Source organism: Camelus bactrianus, chromosome 11 (assembly GCF_048773025.1).
Source record: "Camelus bactrianus isolate YW-2024 breed Bactrian camel chromosome 11, ASM4877302v1, whole genome shotgun sequence".
Taxonomy (NCBI): Eukaryota; Metazoa; Chordata; class Mammalia; order Artiodactyla; family Camelidae; genus Camelus; species Camelus bactrianus.
The window spans coordinates 50,202,390-50,222,012 of NC_133549.1; the positions used below are offsets into that span (position 1 = coordinate 50,202,390).

The window sequence follows — 19,623 nt, forward strand, 5'->3', positions numbered from 1 at the left end:
ACCTTCCGTGAACAGAACAGAGGTCTAACAAAAATCAAATCCAGGAATATTTATTGAACTATGTATAGGGCCTTAAGGCACATATTTTGTGAGGGGAGCAGTAGCATGTAGATACAGATTCCAAAGCCCTTAAAGCTCTCTTACTACATTATTTGACATCCATTCACATTGAACTGTGTTACCAAGTGACTCTGGACACTGGGAAAAAAAAAACAAGTGAAACTTCACACATCAGTTTACCTTCAACACGGTGCCAGGATACCTTCAATTTGGTGTCAGAGTTTTGCAAAATTAACATACTAGTAACTCATGTAATTTATAACTGTTGTCTTTGAAATTGTGTGAAAATTGAACAGTTTTCTGAAGAACTAAACCCAGATTTGTGAATGAGTTGGGGTGATTGTCTAACAGTAACTTTGTCAAGATCTTAGGATAAAATACATAGTTTATTTCATTATATTCATGACATTATAAAACTTTCTTCCCAGCTTTTAATTTTTGAAGGCAGACATTAGCAGCCATTAGGTCTCCTAGCAACAAGCTGTAAACTCTCAGACGGGCATGGCCTAGACTCTAGGTACAGAAATACACATACACACGTTATGCAATGCATAGTGCATTTATTAGAAAACTCATTAATATCCTACAAAAATATCTTGTCTGACACTCAACTCTGAAACTTGGCCTTTTCATCTATACTGTACATCGATTTTTCTTTTTCTTTTTCTTTTTTGGTTAAAGTAGCTTGGCTTCCTGAGGTGGGGTTATGTCTCCATGGCAATAAGGTGGAAACAGCTAGCTTATTTTGTCAAACTCAACAACAACAGTCCAGAGATTCAAGACCCCTGACTGTGTCCCAGTGTGGAATTTTACTTGATCACTCCAAAAATAAAGCTCATGGAAGAAAAATAAATGTTTTAAGAACCTTTAGTTGAATAATATAAAGAATGTCTAGATAATTTTTCTAGTTGTCAGGTAAAACCTACCTTTCAAGATGGCAGAATACATAATAACACATGAAAACTCTGTTCACCCAATGAGTAGTTTAATTAACTGAAAAAAATTTGAATGTCAGTTTTAGTGCCAAATACAGAAAACCTGAAGGAATGTACATTGCATCTCTGCTCTCCCTCCTCCACCTCCTTCCTACTCATACTGTAGGTTTCCAATGGCGGAAATCTTTAAAATCCTCCATTCATGGACTCAAGCCCCATCTTCCATGAGATTTTTTTCCTAAGACTGGTCAGTATCAGATGCTTCACAAGCTGACACTAAAAGTTCCCTGGGAAAGACTGGTCTCTTCCTGCTTCATCAGATGTATGATTTCATTGTACATACGGTGAGGAGCATCCAAGCCCAGGATGAAATCCACATGAGCCCATTCAGGAATGTTCTTATGGTAGATGAGGTTGGTCACCTCAGAGAGGAGTGTTCTCACATCTTCTGGATTTGAAAGCCAGTCCTGACCTCCAGTCCACATGGCTGTGGGGACCGTCATGTCTCTCACTTTGTACCTTATGGGAGTTGGCTAGAGAAAAGGAATAGTTTTTAATTGCAGATAACATTTGGACTTCCAAACTCATAGTTTACTTTTCAAATAAACATGGTAAATATGTCCTGTGTTGTGAATGAAAGGTGCATGGAGACTAGAGCCATCTAGAACTCCATTAAGAGTTTCTGCTCCAGCTTCTCCTTGAAGGTGAAAAATTACTTAACCTCATTGAACCTCAGTTTCTTCATCTGTGAAATGGGGATTCTATCTATAAGAACTTACTAGTTTAAATGAGAAAACATGTCAATTGCCTAGCACTTTAGGCATTACTTGTTCAATTCTTTTCCCTCCCATTAATAAATATTTAACTCATAAATTGTCTTTAAAAGATAATGTTCCTGTCCTTTTAAGAGATGATTTCACAAAGCTTCATGAGGCCAGAGTTGGAGATATTCTACAGAGAAAGGCAAGTGGATGGAAACTACTGAGAAAGACTTGGGTGTTCACAGGGACTTTCTGTCCTAAAGAAAGCCCTGGGGGCACATCCAGCTTGACTTAGTCTCCAAATGGGGAAGTCAGTGGCACTGGATCTCAGGTAGTTTGAACCAAGGGGAGATTTGATCCCTGATCCAGTCCGCCATCACCCAAAGAAGGATTCTAGGATTCCTAGTTCTTGAGAACTTCCCTGATTCAAACAGAACTATTAGATCAAGCTGGCTGGCTGAGAGCTCTTGACGTTAACCAGCACCCAGAACTTTCAGCAGAAATGTCAAAGCCCACTTCTCACTCACCCTGGAGCTGGGGTTCCAATCCCAGCAGCCCTTATTTCTCTATATAGCTTTTAAGAATTTGGAATTATCATGTGTTTTATTATGAGCTATAATAAGACACATGTGTGTGATCTTCATCCATGTTTTTAGTGCAGAGCTCCTAAAACCCTCAGAATTTCCTAAGCAACAGAGCCATAAAGGTGTCTTTTGTTATATTAATGAGGTAACATTTGGAACAAGATGTGGGGCATTGGCTCCAGAAGTGGATTCAAGCAAGTGGTTAGAGGGTTGACACTTTCAGTCCCACCCCTGACCTCCAGGGAGAGGAAATGGGCTAGAGATTGAGTTCAATCACTAATGGCCAATGATTTAATCAATCAGGCATGTGTAATTAAATCTCCATAAAAACTCAAGAGGACTGGAGTTGGAGCTTCCAGGTTAGTGAACACGTGAAAATGTGGGGAGAATGGCACACATGGAGAGGGCATGGGGGTTCAGCATCCTTTCCCTTGAATGTGTATCTTTTCCTCTTGGCAGTTTCTGAGTTATATCCTGATATAATAAACTGATAATCCAGTGCGCTTTTCTGAGTTCTATGAGCCGATCTAGCAAATTAATCAAATCTGAGGAGGGTGGCATGGAAACCTCTTACTTATGGCCAATCGATGACAACCGCGGCTTGTGATTGGCATCTGAATTGGAGGACAGTCTTGTGGCATTGAGCCCTCAACTTGTGGGATCTGATGCCAGCTCTGGGTAGACAGTGTCAGAACTGAGCTAAATTGTAGGCCACCCCGCTGGTGTTGGAGAATTGCTTGTTGGTGTGGGGAAACTCCCCCCTCACCACCCTATCCATAACTGGAATTTGGTGATCAGACCCATCTTTTGTAGAGTCATTTAGATATGAAAGGTTGGAATATTCTAAGGAGCCAGTCACACGCTTTTCTCATCTAACTGGGAGAGGGGGGGGGGATTGAATTGAATGTCACAGAGCTCTAAGGCTCTGTGAGTCTAATGACACTTTTTTGTCTATGTGTTTTCTCTTTCTTTCCAGGACCATTTTCTGGCACCTGCTGTGTATGCATCACTTTCTCTTTAACACATGGTGTTAAATGTTGACAAATTAAATGAATCTTGGAAATGGAATACTTTCTCTAAAGACATATTTTAGGAGACAATGAAAAAGGATCTCAAAAAACTAGCTGATATCCGTGACGGAGAGTTTGCTATTCAGTGGCCTTACATCGTCTGTCCAATCTCCTAGCCTTTTATATCTGGACTGACGTACAGAAGTGGAGGTTAAGTATGAGATGAGATGCTCAGAGATCAGTCTGTGTGTGTACACTGCTCCCTCCAGCTTTATGTGGTCAATATTTGTTTACATTCACACACAAGCTAACCGATCATCTTCAGTGAAGGTTTTATGCCCGGGAAGGCATAATATCCACTTTTAATTCTCCACAACTTCTATTTTTAATTTTATTCTGAAGGATTGATTACACATACACATTTTCTTGGGTAATATTCTTTTTTTTTTCATATTTTCACTGGCAAGTTACAAATCCATTAAAAGTGTGACCAGGGAGAACACTTAAGGGTTATCTAGTCCAATAATTTTTATTTTAAAGAGAAAGAAATAGAGGCCTGAAGGATCAAAGCAGCCGAGCCATGATCACACAAGCAGCGCAGAGCCAGGGCTAGCACAGTAATTGTCACTTGTCACTCAGTGCTCTGTCTACTGTGCGATGATCCAACCTCATCCTTGCCATCCTCATTCGTGGGTGTTCTTTTTTGGTTTGTTTTCTGATTTTATTTTCTGGATCTTAAAAAGATCCTTCTAGTACCCACCACAGACTACAACCCTTCCCTTCACTAAATCTACCCCATCTTCTTCCTAAGAAGCCCAGTGCCTTGTTCATGGAGGGAGTCTCATTAAAAAAAAGGTTTTCCAACTGCATTATAAAAGCCTTTTTTTTTCCCATTCTTGGCCAAGCTTTGAACATTTTCCATTTTCAAATGGAGTCAAACCAGAACTAATTACTTTCTACTTGAATTCTTGTATTTTATTCCCGTTTTGAGAATAAACCGCCACTTTTAACCTCCCTCTCACGCATTTCGACAGGATATATTTTCGGCAGATGGTATTCGATTTTCTTACCTGATTACCTTTCTCCAGATTTTTGGTCTCGCTGCCCCAGTCAAATGCCCGGAGTTCCCCAGAGTTCACTGCCTACAAGGAAACAGAAATTGACATGGCGTTCAAATGCATCACTGGATAAAGGTGGGGGCGGGAGTGAAAATTGTGAGAGAGGCAGAGAGCAAAGGCGGAGGCTGCTCCTCCATTCGGTGTTAGGATAATCTTCAGGAGAGTATAAACACAGGAATGAGGTCCTTTCAGGGAGAAAAACGTACTACAGAAATACTGGCCCATCATGTTATGTAACTCCAGAATGTGTATCCCCATTGCAGTCTATGTAAATGGGTATCCTGCACAACTCCATAGGCTACGATGGGAGAGCGCCCCCTAGGGTTGTGCAGTGCACTTATTTAATCCAGTGCAATTTAATCCAGTGCAACATTTAATCCAGTTTAGAATTCTTGTTTGTTTTTGATCATAAAATCTCTCTCTCTCTCTCTCACTCACACACACACATACCCGTTTACTAAAATGTAAAAATTACCTTCAAAGAACAATTTGACTAGGCGCAAAATTGTTAGAAAAAGAGGATCAATATTTATGATTTACAGATGTCATCATCACTATTAAAACTTTCTGCTTGGCTTAAGAACCCCCTTCCCTTTTTTTTTTTTTTTTTTTTTTTTTTTTGTAGCAAAGTGGTATTTTTAGTAGGTGAGAATCTGAGGTTAGTTATGTTCCAGCTCTCTGTTCTTATATTCATCCTTATCTCTACAGCCAGTTGGGGGTCACTGTATAGTATCATCTATAATGAGCAATATTAGGTTCAGTGCTTCTTCATATGTGAGAGAATAATTAGCATTCACGTTGTCCTTGAACTAACTCTGCATATTTTACCTCAGACACACCACACTGCACCGAGAGACAGTTCCTGTGACAGGTAATCAGGACCTTCTCTCCTGTGACTGCAGGTGAAGTCTGCAGCCCAGAGAACTCCTGGGAAAACTTTGGGTAGTTAGGTCCATCTCTGCATTTTTATTACTACTTGACCACACTGTATTGCTGGAAGAGCCGAAAGGAAAATTCAGAAACATGATCTCCAGCCTCACCTTTGAGGTGGCTAGAGACTGAGAAAGGTCTCACCTGAACCTTCTGAATTCACACTTTTAAGGTCCACTAAAGAGGTTCTAGAGCCAGTCCTTTGCTCGGGTCTCCTGAAGGGTTTCAGGTTTCAATGTTCTAAATCAAATGCACAGATGAAACCGTACTGACAGGCTCACATTTCACCTTGGAATAAGCGTGACGTAACACTGGGCTGTCAAAAGGGCATCCTTCGGCTATTCCAGACAAGGTGCACCAAGACCCTTAGCAAAGACGACGGGCTCAGCATGCTTACCTGGCTCCAGTGCAGGATGTTCTGCACAGATGTTCCGGCAAGACTGTGAGCAACATACACGTTTGCCCGGCTCTGTAACACAGCATGAGCAGTTTGTGGGACAGGGGAAAACTCACAAGATGTGCACCTTGTGAAGATCACATCTCCAGGGTGTCAGACGAAGAAACAGGAAGATAATTAAAGTATCAGCAGTTGTCCATGAAACAGTAACAGATACACAGGCAGAAGTAAAACATGCCACTGACTGTATCCCTGAGTATCCATGTCCTTCATCTGAGAAAATCTTCTTGTGAGACATCTGATTTCTTCTTTCAAAAAACTTTCCTTGATTAATTAAGGATGAGGACTCTAGAACTGGACCTGAACTCAAATCTCACCTCTGTTATTTAATGTTTAGGTGACATAGGGAGCATTACTTTATCCACTATGTCTCAGAATGGTAATCTGTAAAGTGGAAATATTGATAATACTTGTCTCATAGGGCTGTTATAGGGAATAATTTAGCCTGGCATATAATAAAATGCTTATCAAATGTAGCTATTAATCATATTATTAATAAAAAAGGAAAAAAAGTCTCCAGGAGTTAAAAACGTGTCCCTCCAGCTGCTGGCAGATAGCCCTCTGCTGTCTGGCCTCCCTGGGGGAACTGTCTCAGGTGCAGAGAGCTGCCCTGTCCACCCCCCACCTCCATTACTAGTGTTGTCTGCATTACCTGACTGGCTGATATGAGGGTGTAAAGCCCCAGCCCTCCCGCTGTAGTGTGGGACAGTTCCAAAGGGTCATCCCATCTGCACAGACCCCTACTGGATCTTCGGAGGCTCCCTTTGAGACCACAGCACAGCTGGATTTTTAATCTACCCCATCCTGTGTCCTTCCCTTCTCTGGGTGTTATCCCAAGGGGATTACTCCCAGTCATAGTGCACGCGAATCTCCATCTCAGAGTCTGCTTCCTGTGGAACCCACTGGGATACCCACTAACTGGTAGCTACGTCTAAGCTAAACTGAAACTCCCAGACAGCACATCAAAGGACTTGAACTACAAACCAGGAGGACCCAAGTAGAAACAAGAGATGGATGATGCATGGCTCTTCTCTTTTGACTTCTGGGTTCCACTCAGGTTTTTCCATCTGTTAACTCACTGTAGCAAAACTGCTTTCAGACCTCTTCCATCTCTAATCTATGAAGTTAATATGGAGCAATGACCTTATGGTAACCTTCACTCAGCCCACGTTGAAGCATTTTCCACACATTACTATGATTTGAAGAAAACTGAACTACTTGGAGTACATCATTTCTCTAAGTCTTCCCTGGCATTAGCTCGCCCTCAAGGAGTGAGACTAATAACTGGTAGCTTTGCTTTGGGACCCTGAGGATTTACGAAGCTCCCACTTACCATGTTCATATTGTTCAAGTTAAATCCTCCCAGGAGTAACATGACACGGCTGCAAATCTGGTCAATAACCATCTGGCCACAAAGGTAAGTAAAAACCTGTCTGAAAAATCTGGTCTGGTACAGAAATTCTTTTTTGCCAAATAATCCCTGTAAAAATGTGAAAAGGAAGCATCATTACATTATAGTCAGAAAGAAGTGGCTCTATGCATGGTCCACCCACAGGCGCCATGACAATTCCTAGGCTGACAATAAAAGGTCAAAAAGTGGGCGGGGCCCAATTCCTGGAAATCCCTGCCCCTTCTGCGTAGTAGGTGGAATAATCCTCCTACTCATTAGCATATGAAATTACCAAGCCCATAAAAACTAACAAGCCTGCATTGGGGTTTGCTCTCTTTCTCTTACTTCTGAGACATCCCACACTGTCTATGGAGTGTGTATCTGCTTTTACTTTAAACTAAACACCCCACAGCTCTCTGTCTCTCTCCCTCTCACACTTTTGAGACAGCCTGCATTTTGCCTATGGAGTGTGTATCTCCTAAGCTGCTCTCCTTTCCAAGTGTGACAGACCACACTCTCTATGGAGTGTATGTCTCTCTAAATAAACTAGTTTCACTTAAAAAAAAAGAAAGAAAGAAAGAAAGAAAAAAACAGAAAAAAATTTTTTAAAAGCAGTGGCTCTAATTTAAGTATATGTCTTAGCAAATAGGGCTGGAAGACTCTGTGCAGAGACAGGAATTTTCTGAGGAGTCACATACCTTGATCATCATATCAGGCAGCAACAAAAATTTGGTCCCAGGACTTTTTGCATGTTTAACAGTAGCTATGGGTGCTAAAGCAAAATTTATTTTTATTTTCTGAGCCAGCTCTGGCATGGTGGAAAATGCAATAAAGCCTGCAAGAGAAGAAATATGTCAGTGTGGACATCGAATATCCTAGAACTAATACAATGCTTACTTTTATCAAAATAGTTCAGTAATGATGTGTGCTTGTGTTTTAATTCTCCTGTGAAATTACTAGCTCCTTGTCAGGGAAAAACAGTATCAGCAAACCTCCTCTCCGTTTCCTCTGACATCTGGTATATTTACTGCCCAGTACTAGGTTCTCACTGAATTTGTGTGTGTGTGTGTGTGTGTGTGTGTGTATCACCCTTTTCACCCTGGTTAAACTGAAAAACTTAAGAGAGTCAGAAACTGAAATTTTACAAAACGTAGCTGAACTTAGCAGAGGCACTTCCTAGGACCTCTTTCCATGCCCCAGCGGAGAAATGGAAAACCCATAACAATGTATTGCCCACCTTGAAGGTTTCCTAGTCAGGTGAAAAGTTTCATTTTTCTGATGGATGAAGGAACTTCAGGAGCAGTTCTGTCGACACTATGACATTTTATTGAAGTAGGACTAAATCAAGAATGGGGGGGCCATGATCTGTGGGTTGAGCAATTCTCACTCCCACATAGGACAGTGATTCTTAGCTACACAAGAGCATCAGAATCACCCCGGGGTCCTTTTCCAAATGCACGTGACTTAGATCCATTCCTGGATGTTCTGCTTCAGTAGGTCTTGGGTGGAGCCTTGGCATGAGTATTTCCTGATAGAATTATTGAATTAATTATTCAGTCCAACAATATGGACTTTAAGAAAATACATATTGAGAGGTAACTATATGTTAGACACTTCGCTAAAGACTTTCGTGGTTCTTACCTCATTTAATTCTGAGACTCTTATGGGATAATTTTAATAAAATTCTACAGTGCAAGAAATCAAGAATTAGAGAAATTATCTTGTTTATTGACAACAAGCATGTTCTGTAACATAATGGGTATTGAGATAGCAGGGTTCCGCTGGTTTTCCTTGATCTCTACCTTTTCAGGAACCCAAACAGCAGTGTAATCTAGTAGGCAAGTTGTCCAGTGAACTGGAATCCAACTCTTATTTTTGCCATAGACTAGTTTTGGGACCCTGGTTAAGTCAGTCTGTGCCTCCATTTCTATATCTATAAAATAGAGACTAATTCCCTGAATTTCCACTGTACAGGGACGATCTCTTTGGAGATTTTGGGGGAAAAAAGCTATCATACAATGACCAGGGCATGGTCATTGCATTTAAAATACTATATGACTATTTCAAAACAGCCTGTACACTCTCTGTCTAGGCTGATATTTGCAGGTTGTAAGGGAGAAAGGGAAGCAGAGAAAAACTAGAATTTCGTGGCCCTGAAGAGGATAAGGCCAGATCTGAGAGAAGTGTGCAAAGGCTGCTCCCAGGCACAGCTCTGCGCCATATACTAATCTTTCTTCTGAGTATACCAACTGCTTTTCTTTTTTAAACCTACCCATGGTGGTGCCCTGTGAATAGCCGACATAATAGATCTTTTCTTGACCTGTTTTCCGCAAAATAAAGTTTATGACTGCAGGAAGATCAAACCTCGCCATCTCATCATAACTAGGAGAAGAAAAGGCAAGATTGTATGAAAAATTATAATCAGAAACAAGCAAAAGCAGCCCCCGGGGTTTACAAACATGCCCTTAAGCTGTCAGCCCCAACAGCTGGTGACTGTGGCCCTCACAACACTCAGAACGGACTTGTTTCAAACCTGTGACGCCTGGATGCCTCTGGGGTCCCAGGCTGTTAGCAAACTGCTGTTTTCTCTGGATGTTACCATAGAGCAATAACCATCTTCAGTGAACATTTACTGAGCACACGCTCCACCTCCTGGTGGACATGTCCTGTAACTCTATTAGCAGAATGGCACAGGGCCATGCAGATTCATTTATATAAAAAGTGTCAAAGATGCTGCAGGAGCCCTTCTCTGATGAAATTCATAAAGAGCAGGTGGAATTCAATAGGTAATTTAAATAAAAACATTAAAAGCTTTTGTATGAGTGCGAGAGATGTATTAATCAAATGGATGGTCCCTAAGGCTTATTAGTTCCACTGATAGTGTTAATACGGCCTGGTCTTATCTCTTCCTGGGGGTACAAGCCCTTGTCATCACTCACGGAAGAGCTAATCCCAGGATCCACCTACAAGGAAGTGGACCTACACTTCTCCTGTTCCAGTCTCGATCACCTGACACCAACGCCATCCTCACCCCATTTGCCAGACCCAGCCTTCTACTTGGGGAACCCAGTTTACTTCCCCCAGAGAATCACTAGCTAATGAAGACAATTGTGGGATAATATGTTAGGTTACTGAGAAGCCAACTAAAGTAAGTTATCTACATACTTACTTTATGAGAAGTAAGAAAGAATATGAGAAGCCATATTCTTTACTCCATTCTCCCAGAGACGTCATGTCCACCTCCACCCAAGACGTTCGTGTACCTGAAAGCCCAGAACTCATCCTGGTCTACGGAGAGGGTCTTGTGCTTCCGAGACCAGGTGTTTCCCCTGCTGTTCCCCAGCCACACATCAAAACCAGCATCCGCCAGCATGAAGCCCAGGCTGTTGTTGGGCAGGTTGAAAATCCAGTTGCCAGCATCTCCAAGCAGGCCGTGCTGCAGTAACACCACCGGCCTGGAACCTACGAAACAGTGAATTTCAAAGGTGTGAAATGTCCTGCACCTTTCTTATTATCCCCTAATGTGCAAAGGCTTTCAAGTGAGACAACTGAGTGTTCAAATCTTGATTCAGCTGCTTTCTAGCCTGTGCCTTTCTGTGTCTTGATTTCCTTGTGAGAAAAATGGGATTTTTGTTAAATAAAATGGCCCACAAGGACCAGGTGGCACAAGGCCTGGCACAGAGAAAGAATCAATAAAGCTGAGCTTTCCTTGTTGCTTTTGTGTAGTTATTTTTATGACTTGACTTGTCTGGGCACCTCGGAAGATACTGGAAATGTTCCGGGAGGTAGAATAGTACAATGATTAAGATGTATATAATAATCATAACTATTATATGTTAATAAGGGAAAGTAATTATATTATTATATACTAATACATGTTATTTACATAATACATTATATATGTGTATAAGTGAGCATATTAATATTATATCAGTAATGTGTACTATATATTAATATAGAATTAATATACGATATTATACAGTATTATATAATCTGTATAATTATTGACATATTAATATACACACATATAGACATGTACACAAATATGCTTACTATATTACCTATTGATTTATTGATAATATTATATATGATTATATATCATTACTAACATTGTGATATTAATATGTACTCTCACATATATATCATACATATAATGGTTTAATTATATGGGCCCTTCATGTCAAAAGGACTCACAAGCCAGCTTGAAAGGGCTCCCACTATTCAAATATGGAAAGTCTGAGCATCAAAATAAACAATGATAGTAATAAATTATATTGCATTGACTAAATTAAGAATGTATGAGCCAACATTGATATCAATAAAAAATGAGCAAATAATTAGGGGAAAAGGAAAACTTTAATTACAGTATAACACCAATTAATAGATATAGAAAGATTGACAGTGTTATAAACTCATCAATGGATACTCAAATTAGTGGGTAAAAGTTTGAAGAGATACAGAATATTTACATATCCTGAAAGCAACTCCTCACAAATTATTTATTAATTACAAAGGGAAGAATATTAACTTTATGGGAGAAAAAACTTGCCATACGTCACCTTAACAAAATGATCAATTAATATTACCAAATAGAACTGGACTCCTAACTTACACCTCTCACAAAAGTTAACATTAAAGACTTCAGTGTAAGGCCTGAAACCATAAAGCTCTTAGAAGAAAATGCATTAGACTTACCAATGATTTTTTTGAATAAGATACTAAAAGCAGAGTAATAGAAGCAAAAATAAACAAATGGGACTAACTAAAAAGCTTCTGTACAGCAAAGGGAACCATCAATATATTGACATTACAACTTACAGATTGAGAGAAAACATTTGCAAACTGTGTATCTGATAAGGGGTTAATATCCAAAATATATAAAGAACTTATACTACTCAACAGCAAAAAAGCGACTAATCCAATTAAAAAGTGGGGCAAAGGACCAGAATACACATTTTGCAAAGAAGACATACAAATGGCCATTAGATACATGAAGGGTGCTCGACATCACTAATCATCAGGGAAATGCACATCAAAACTACATGATGTATTACCTCATACTTGCTAGAATGGCTTTTACCTAAAAGAAGAAACAACCAGTGTTGGTGAGGATGTGAAGAAAAGGAAAATTTTGTACACTGTGAGTGGTACACTGGTACATTCATTATGGAAAACAAAATGGAAGCTCCTCAAAAAATTAAAAATAGAACTACCATACGACCCAAGGATCCCACTTCTGGGTATATTTCGGAGGCAAAGAATCATTATCTCAAAGAGGTATCTGCACTGTCATGTTCGCTGCAGCACTATTTACAATAGCCAAGATATGGAAAAAATCTGAGTAATGTTGAGTGATGAATAGATTACGAAGGGGTGGATAAAGAGGATGTAGTATTTTTATATAATGGAATATTATTCAGCCACGCCAAAGAAGGAAATTTTGCTATTTGCAGCATGGATAAAACTGGAGGACATTAAGCTAAGTGAAACAAACCAACATAGAAAGAAAAATACTGTCTGATCCCACGTCTACATAAAGTCTAAAAGGAAAAAAAGAAGTTGAACTTATAGAAACAGAGTAGAATGGTGGTGCCAGGGGCTGGTGGATGGGGGAAGTGGGGAGATTCTGGTCAAAGGGTACGAGTCTTCAGCTACAAGATAAGTAAGTTCTGGGGATCTAATGTACAGTATGGTGGCAATACCATTTGCTAAGAGTAAATGTTAAACACTCACACACACAAGGTACCTATCTGAGGTGATGAATGTGTTAATTAACCTGACTGTGGTAATCATTGCACAATGTATACATAGATCAAATCATCACATTGTACACTCTAAATATATACAGTTTTGTCAATTGTACATCAATAAAGCTGGGGAAAATATTTTTCAAAAAAGCTAACATTGCCATTCTTAGAACATGCCATCATCGTATGCTTATTATAAGAGGCACACAAGTGGGAAGGACATAACTTCACTTCTGTGGTGTTCCTGCCAAAATGTATAACCTAAATCACATCATGAAGAAATATTAGACAAACCAAATTGAAAAATGATGTATACAACAACTCTCCAAAACTCTTAAAAAAATGTCAAGACCAAAAAGACAAAGAAAACCTGAGGAATTGTTCGGTTTATAAAGGAGGCAACGAGACATGACAACCAGATATGGTGTATAATCCTAGAGTAGATTATTGACCAGTTTTCAAAAAAAAGGCTATAAAGGACTTTGGCACAACTGACAAAATTTGAATATGGGCTAAGGATTATATACTAACATCAATCAGTGTTAATTTCCTAATTTTGATACGTGTACTGTGATTATAGAAGGGAATATCTTAATTCTTAGTGAAGAGGATCAGGATACACACCCTCCGAATATGTCATTTTGGCATAAGAATTATTATGTGCTTTTGAGTCCCTGAAATCTCTCATCTGCCTAAAAGCACAGCCTCCCAAAAGAACTCAGTTGTCACAAGTCCCTTCCCTGGGAGCAAATCGAGTCTCTTCTTGGAGACAAGAAGTTGGCACCAGGACTTTCAGACATTGTCACTAAAGATGATATCTCCCATCTATTCTCCTAAGAGTCATTTATCTTTCCAAAAAAGTCATTTGCTTTTCCGTAAGTGCTCTGTCTCTCCCTCCCTTTCCCTACTAGTTTAGGTATATAGACCCCAAATTCTAACCACCTTTTTGAGTAACTCATGTCTGAGTGCTCCCACGTGTATATGAGATGAACATTGCAAATAAACCTCTACTTGTTTTTCTGTTGTTAATCTGCCTTTTGTTAGTCTAATTTACAGGGGCCCAGTTAGAAAACCTAAGATGAAATAGAAGAAAATATTCTTTTTTACCCTCTCCAAAGTTAGGTAATACATTCTGAAGTATTGATGGGTAAATGATGTCTCAAACTTACTATCAAAGATTTTTGAAAACATAATGTGAATAAATAAATATATATAGGAGAGGGGAGAGAATAATAAAGTAAATGGGGGCAAAATGTAATTCACAATTGGTAAATCAGGGTGAAAGGTATATGATATGGCAGTTCCTTGTATGATTCCTGAAACTTTCTGCAAATCTGAAAGTATATCAAAACAAAATAGTATTTATAAAAGGATTAAGGGCTTTAGAAATTCCCACATTAGAAAGTAATACTGAAAGATTAAGAAAATGCTGAACCTTTAGGAGGAAAAACCGTCATGCTCTCGATAGGGCTTGTGAGGAGTAAATCACATCCTGAGTGTCCTGTCCACACCACGGTGCCTGGCTTAGAGTAAGTCCGTAGTGAACAAGTGGCTTTGTTGCTACTGTCGTGTTGATGCTATAACTTTCTAGGGCAGTGATTCTCTGAGCTTCAGTGTCCTCATTAGCAAAACCAGGACACAAATCTGACCACCTCACAGGGTTTTGAGATGCCGCGTGTTAAGCATTCAGTGTGCTGCCTGACCTCCTACCGGACGGCAGTTCCTGTTAATTCGGTGAACTGAGTCCGTGTGCGGTTTCATAAAGGACAAAGGCCTCTCTATAACAAACTCATCCAGCATCTGGGCAATCTTCATGAATTCCGTTTGCCTCATTTTGTCCCTCTGGGGAGAGAACATGAGGGCCGCGAATGCAGGACCAGGAGAAAGGAACGCAGAGTTATCTCAGGTTTTCCTCTATGTCTGGCCACCGAGTTTGTCCTCTCAGCCCTCAAGGAGGTGACCTCAGCATGAGGTGATGAAACCAAGGTGAGTCAATGCTCTCCTCTGGAGTCCTTAGGTCACTGCCACGGCTGGGGCTGGGCAAGCCCTCCTTAGCAGTACAGTTTGTACTTGTGCTTCACCTAGTGAGAGAACTGGATTCTAAATAATTTATATCACTTCAAATATCCCCAGTGTCATGGACTTTCACTTACATTATAGCTAACTGGTGAGCACGTAAGGTTATGCTTAAAAAGCTGTCATTTCCCAGGATAGCCCAACCTAATTTCTCTCTTCCACGGTAAATATTTGAAGCTGACAGTGATTATTTGATGAAGTAAAATTTAAACGAGGTTTTTGTCACAAGATTATAGACATCTTTCAGTTGTTTTCAGTATGAATTTCATTGGCCCTCTTTTTGAAGAGATGATGAGAAATCTTTTTTTCCCCTCAAAGCTGGGAGACTTCCTTCTTGAAGCCTGTGGGAGCTGCAAGAACAGCATGAGCCACTAGAGGGCGGTATCCTGCACCGACTGGACCAGAAAGGCGGATCACCTTGAACACCCAATGCTTGGGTAATTCGTGAACAGTCTAAATAAACAGGGTGTGAGAAAACAAACTACATTCACGAGGGGGGCTGAAAGCGACCCCCGAGCTTAGGAAATGCCACAGTCTCTGATTGGAAGAGCTGGGCCTGCTTACCCCCCAGGATTTGTGAAGCTTAGTGAAAAGTTCTCCCTGTGTCTCCAGACTATTCATTTATTCCACGTATAGTTTTTGGCGCCTGCCACATGCTTGACACTCTTTTAGGCACTGGTTATGGCCTTGAACAAAATAGGTAAAGTTCCTGTTTACACTCTGTTTGGGAGAGACATAATAAACAAGCAAATATCTATCATATCAGGGGATGTTAAGTGCTATTAGGAAAAGTAAGCAGGATAAGGGGCTAGATCTCAAGAGCTGGGAGTGGGGCTGCTATTTTAAATAGGGCAGTTGGGATAAGAATGTGATGGGGAAAGTGTGAAAGAGGGGCCAGGATGAACTGCAGAGACAGCTGCTGAAAGAGTGGTCCAGAGGAAGAACTGTGAGTGCAAAGGCACTGAGATAGGAGCATCCTGGACATGTATAAGGCACAGCTGTTCAGCTGGTGTAAAAAAAAACTGGTTTTGAAAAAGCTTCACACGTGTAAATTGCAATACAGTAGAACCCTGAAGCTTCTTCACACCAAAGCCAGACAGCATTCACACAGCATTTTCTGGTGTCAGTTAAGAGCACGAGCCGCACTGGCCAAAGATCTTAATTTGAGTGCAGGTTTTGCAACATACTAGCAAGTACTAGCATACGCTTTCTGGATAAGTTACTTAACCTCTGTGAGAGCCAGTTTTCTAGGATTATTGTGAAACTTAAATCAGACTAATGCAAGTAAAGCACTTAGCATTGTACCTGGCATATTGAAAGAACACAGTAAGAACTAGGATCTGTGCTCATGACAGCACAGACATTTGTTGCTGCTATAAAGAGCAATGTAGTTACTGTTAAAAAAATAGAGCTAGAGTACCAAAAGGAATAAAGCCAAATAGAGATGAAGGATGGGCACACTTTAGTAATAAAGGTGAAAATTTTAAAAGCCAACAATTGCTGAAAATCTCATATATGAAGAAAAGGGATTATATGCACTGTGGATGCATGTACCAAAAATTAAAAATTGTTCCTATGGCGCCCAATTCTTTAAAAGACTTTAGTGAAAAGCTGGAAAACAGCTTAAATATTTAAAGGGCTATTTGGATGGGGAATATAGAGTGTGCTATGGTGGGCACTGGGGGTCATGTTGGAGTTTGTATTCCACATAAGCAAGGGTTGGCGTGGTCTGTTTAGAGATGATCAGTGGATATTCTAGAATAACTACATAGGAGGAGTTTGGGGAATGGATTAAGAATAGAAGGGGTCAAGAAATGGACTCCTTTTGAAGCTATTTTTTGAAAGACAAACACTATGTTTGAGATAATTGGGGATGTGGTAGTGGGGATTGAGAGTGTGGGGGAACTGAAGCCATCTTTTGGTGGAAACAGTGGGCTCAGTCTGTACCCGGAGCCCAGGCTCCCTTCTACACACTCAAATCACAGGGAAGTCTTTACTTTAGGGAAGGCAGCCATGTTGGGGCGACATATTGTGAAGCATACCTGTCTTCTTAGGTTGCACCAGGCCTTGAGGAATCCTGTTAATGGAAAGGATATACCCATCTTCTGTCGTGACTTCATACTCCTCACAGGGATAGCCTTTATGTCGGATGATTTCGCTCTATGGAAAAAGCACATTTTTTTTTTTTTTGAGTTTTGTTTTGCATAGCTACATTCTCAATGATCCAAAAGTAAAAAGAAGATTCCTTGATGCTGGATGAGGTAGACAAGAAATTCATTGTTTTTCCCTAGCTAATGATGCTATTGTAAAAAAAATTAGCCAACCCCTCTAGTTCTCATTTCCTTTATCTTTAGTGTGGAGATTGAATGAAAGGTAGTTCTTAAAGTGTGGGCCTTGGACCAAGGGTATAGCACCACTTGGAGATTTGGTAGAAATACAAAACGATCAGTTTCCACCCAAACCTACTGAATCAGGAACTCAGAGGATGGGGCTCAGCAATTTGTTTTAACAAGCTCCTTAGAAAATTCTGATATGCTCTAATGTTTGAGAACTGCTGGAAAGGAACACTGATTCTAAAACCTGGCTACACATCAGAAACATCTGGGGTGCTTACACGTAAATATTCCTGGGCCTACTTTGGGTTGGGGACCAGGTAGTTCTAATGCAGCCAAAGGGGCACTTGTCCCAGGATAATTCATGAGAGCCCCTGGGCCATGTATCGTCTGAGGTTCTTTTCAGCTCTAAAGCCACGGACTCAAGAGCAGTACAGTTGTTCCTCAGTATCCACGGGGAATTGGCTCCAGGACTCCTCATGGATACCCATCTCCACGGATGGTCAAGTTTCTTACAGAAAATGGGGTTTTACGTCAGTCCTGCATGTTGGCAAGTTTTGCATCCCTGGATGTGGAGGACCCACTACAGTTCTTAACATTTTTAGGTTAAGGATCTCTCAGTGAATTTGAGGAAAACTATAAAAATGGATATACACATGGAAACACTATACACTTTCAGGGGTTTCACATTTCTTGCTCCTTGTATATGGACCCCTAGTTAAGGACCCCTCCCCTATACAGTTGTTACATGTAGAAGGTCTTTGTAAAATAGAAAGCTGCAGAGTTCTCCTAAGTGTCCTCAGTTTCTGCCCACTGCAGTTACTTAGAGGAGAAAATTATTTCTATCAGCTTCTGCTTTTAAAGGAACAAGGGAGGAGAAAGCCAGGTGCCAAACGCCCAGTGTAGTATACAGGACAAAGGGCATAACAGTTAAGAGAAAGGCCTGTGGTCCCACTGTTTAAGTTTTTAAATCTTGGCTTCAATACTAATACATACACTAGCTGCATGATCTTAGGAAATTCAGTTAAGCTGTCCCTATTCCTCAGTTTATTCATCTGTAAATTAGGTATATCAATGGTTTATACTCCATGGGATTATTGCAAGGACTGTATGCACATTTCTTGCACAAAAGATACTGTACAAATAACACTAGACTGCCTGGCACATAGTAGAAACTCGACGAGCTACAGCTACCACTGTAATTAAAAGTTACTCCCACCCTTCAAGCAACTCCTAGTCATCTTTTAGACTTCAGGTTAAGAAACATTTCTTCAGAAAAACTTTTCTGAATTCTCTGAATGGATCCCCCTATTTCATGTTTTCTTTTTTGATTTCACTGTTGTTGTGGTTAGTAACTGAGTGTCTGTTTTCCTTGCTGGATTGTAGACTTCATGAACTCAGGGCTTTTGATGTACCTGGATCTCTGTGTGACCTCAGTGCATAGCGCAGTATCAGGGGCCTAGCAGGTGTTCAGTTAACACTAGCTGGAAAAAACATGAATGAGGCCGGCTGTATACCAAAATATAGGATAAATTATATCCAGATAAATTAGTACACAGAGTCAACCCCATTCAGACTCTGAACCACTTTTACTCTATTTCATTTAATTTATATGAGCGATTATATGATTTTCTAATTTACTTTGCCTCTCAATGCATAACTGCTCAACAACAGAGTCTAATTCAATGGATTTTAGTCTTAGGGCTCTTGAAGTTCCAACAGTGCTGGGCATACCCAGTGGGTGAGACCCAGGGCGATTGGTCCTGCCTGTGACTAAAGAGATTCCCTTCACTGAGTGACCGGAGGAATTTGTATGGGAGCTTCTCGGGGCCAGAAGGATGGCCCTTAAGGACCTACATCAATTTGCTGACGATCTGGACAAACCATCAAAAGACCGTCAATTATTGGAATGGTCAAAAGAAACGTGGGATCAGACATCATGTAGATTTAGAGTATTTCTATGGCCTGTCAGAGTTTTAGACTTCATTCAAAGAGGCCTCCATGAAAAGGGTCTTAAATGTGCATAAAGGCACGTGAAATCTGTGATAAACCTACGGAGCATGAGCAACACACACTCACCTCACTCGGGCGGAGGCAGCCTCTTGTCCCCTGGGATGGTTTATTGCACAGTGATTAAAATTCTGAGCTGTGTGTTCGGGCAGGCCTGGATTTAAGTCATAGCTCTACCGCCTACCACGGGCGTGGCCTAATTGGAGTTGCTT

The 19,623-nt window shown here is 40.5% G+C and overlaps 1 protein-coding gene across 5 annotated transcripts in view; it reads right to left on the bottom strand.

Annotated features, from left to right (window-relative positions):
- Positions 1–46: 46 nt before the first annotated feature.
- LIPM (lipase family member M) overlaps positions 47–19,623 on the bottom strand; it is a 30,134-nt gene continuing 10,557 nt past the window's right edge. For all 5 annotated transcript variants that reach the window (XM_045507441.2, XM_045507442.2, XM_045507444.2 and 2 more), the window contains 8 exons: positions 17,111–17,228; positions 10,509–10,707; positions 9,518–9,627; positions 7,944–8,080; positions 7,189–7,335; positions 5,796–5,867; positions 4,421–4,492; positions 47–1,528 (listed from right to left, as the gene is read on the bottom strand). In XM_045507441.2, coding sequence (XP_045363397.2) covers positions 1,259–1,528; positions 4,421–4,492; positions 5,796–5,867; positions 7,189–7,335; positions 7,944–8,080; positions 9,518–9,627; positions 10,509–10,707; positions 17,111–17,228 — 1,125 coding nt within the window. In that variant the 3' untranslated portion in view covers positions 47–1,258. The remainder of the gene's footprint in view (positions 1,529–4,420; positions 4,493–5,795; positions 5,868–7,188; positions 7,336–7,943; positions 8,081–9,517; positions 9,628–10,508; positions 10,708–17,110; positions 17,229–19,623) is intronic.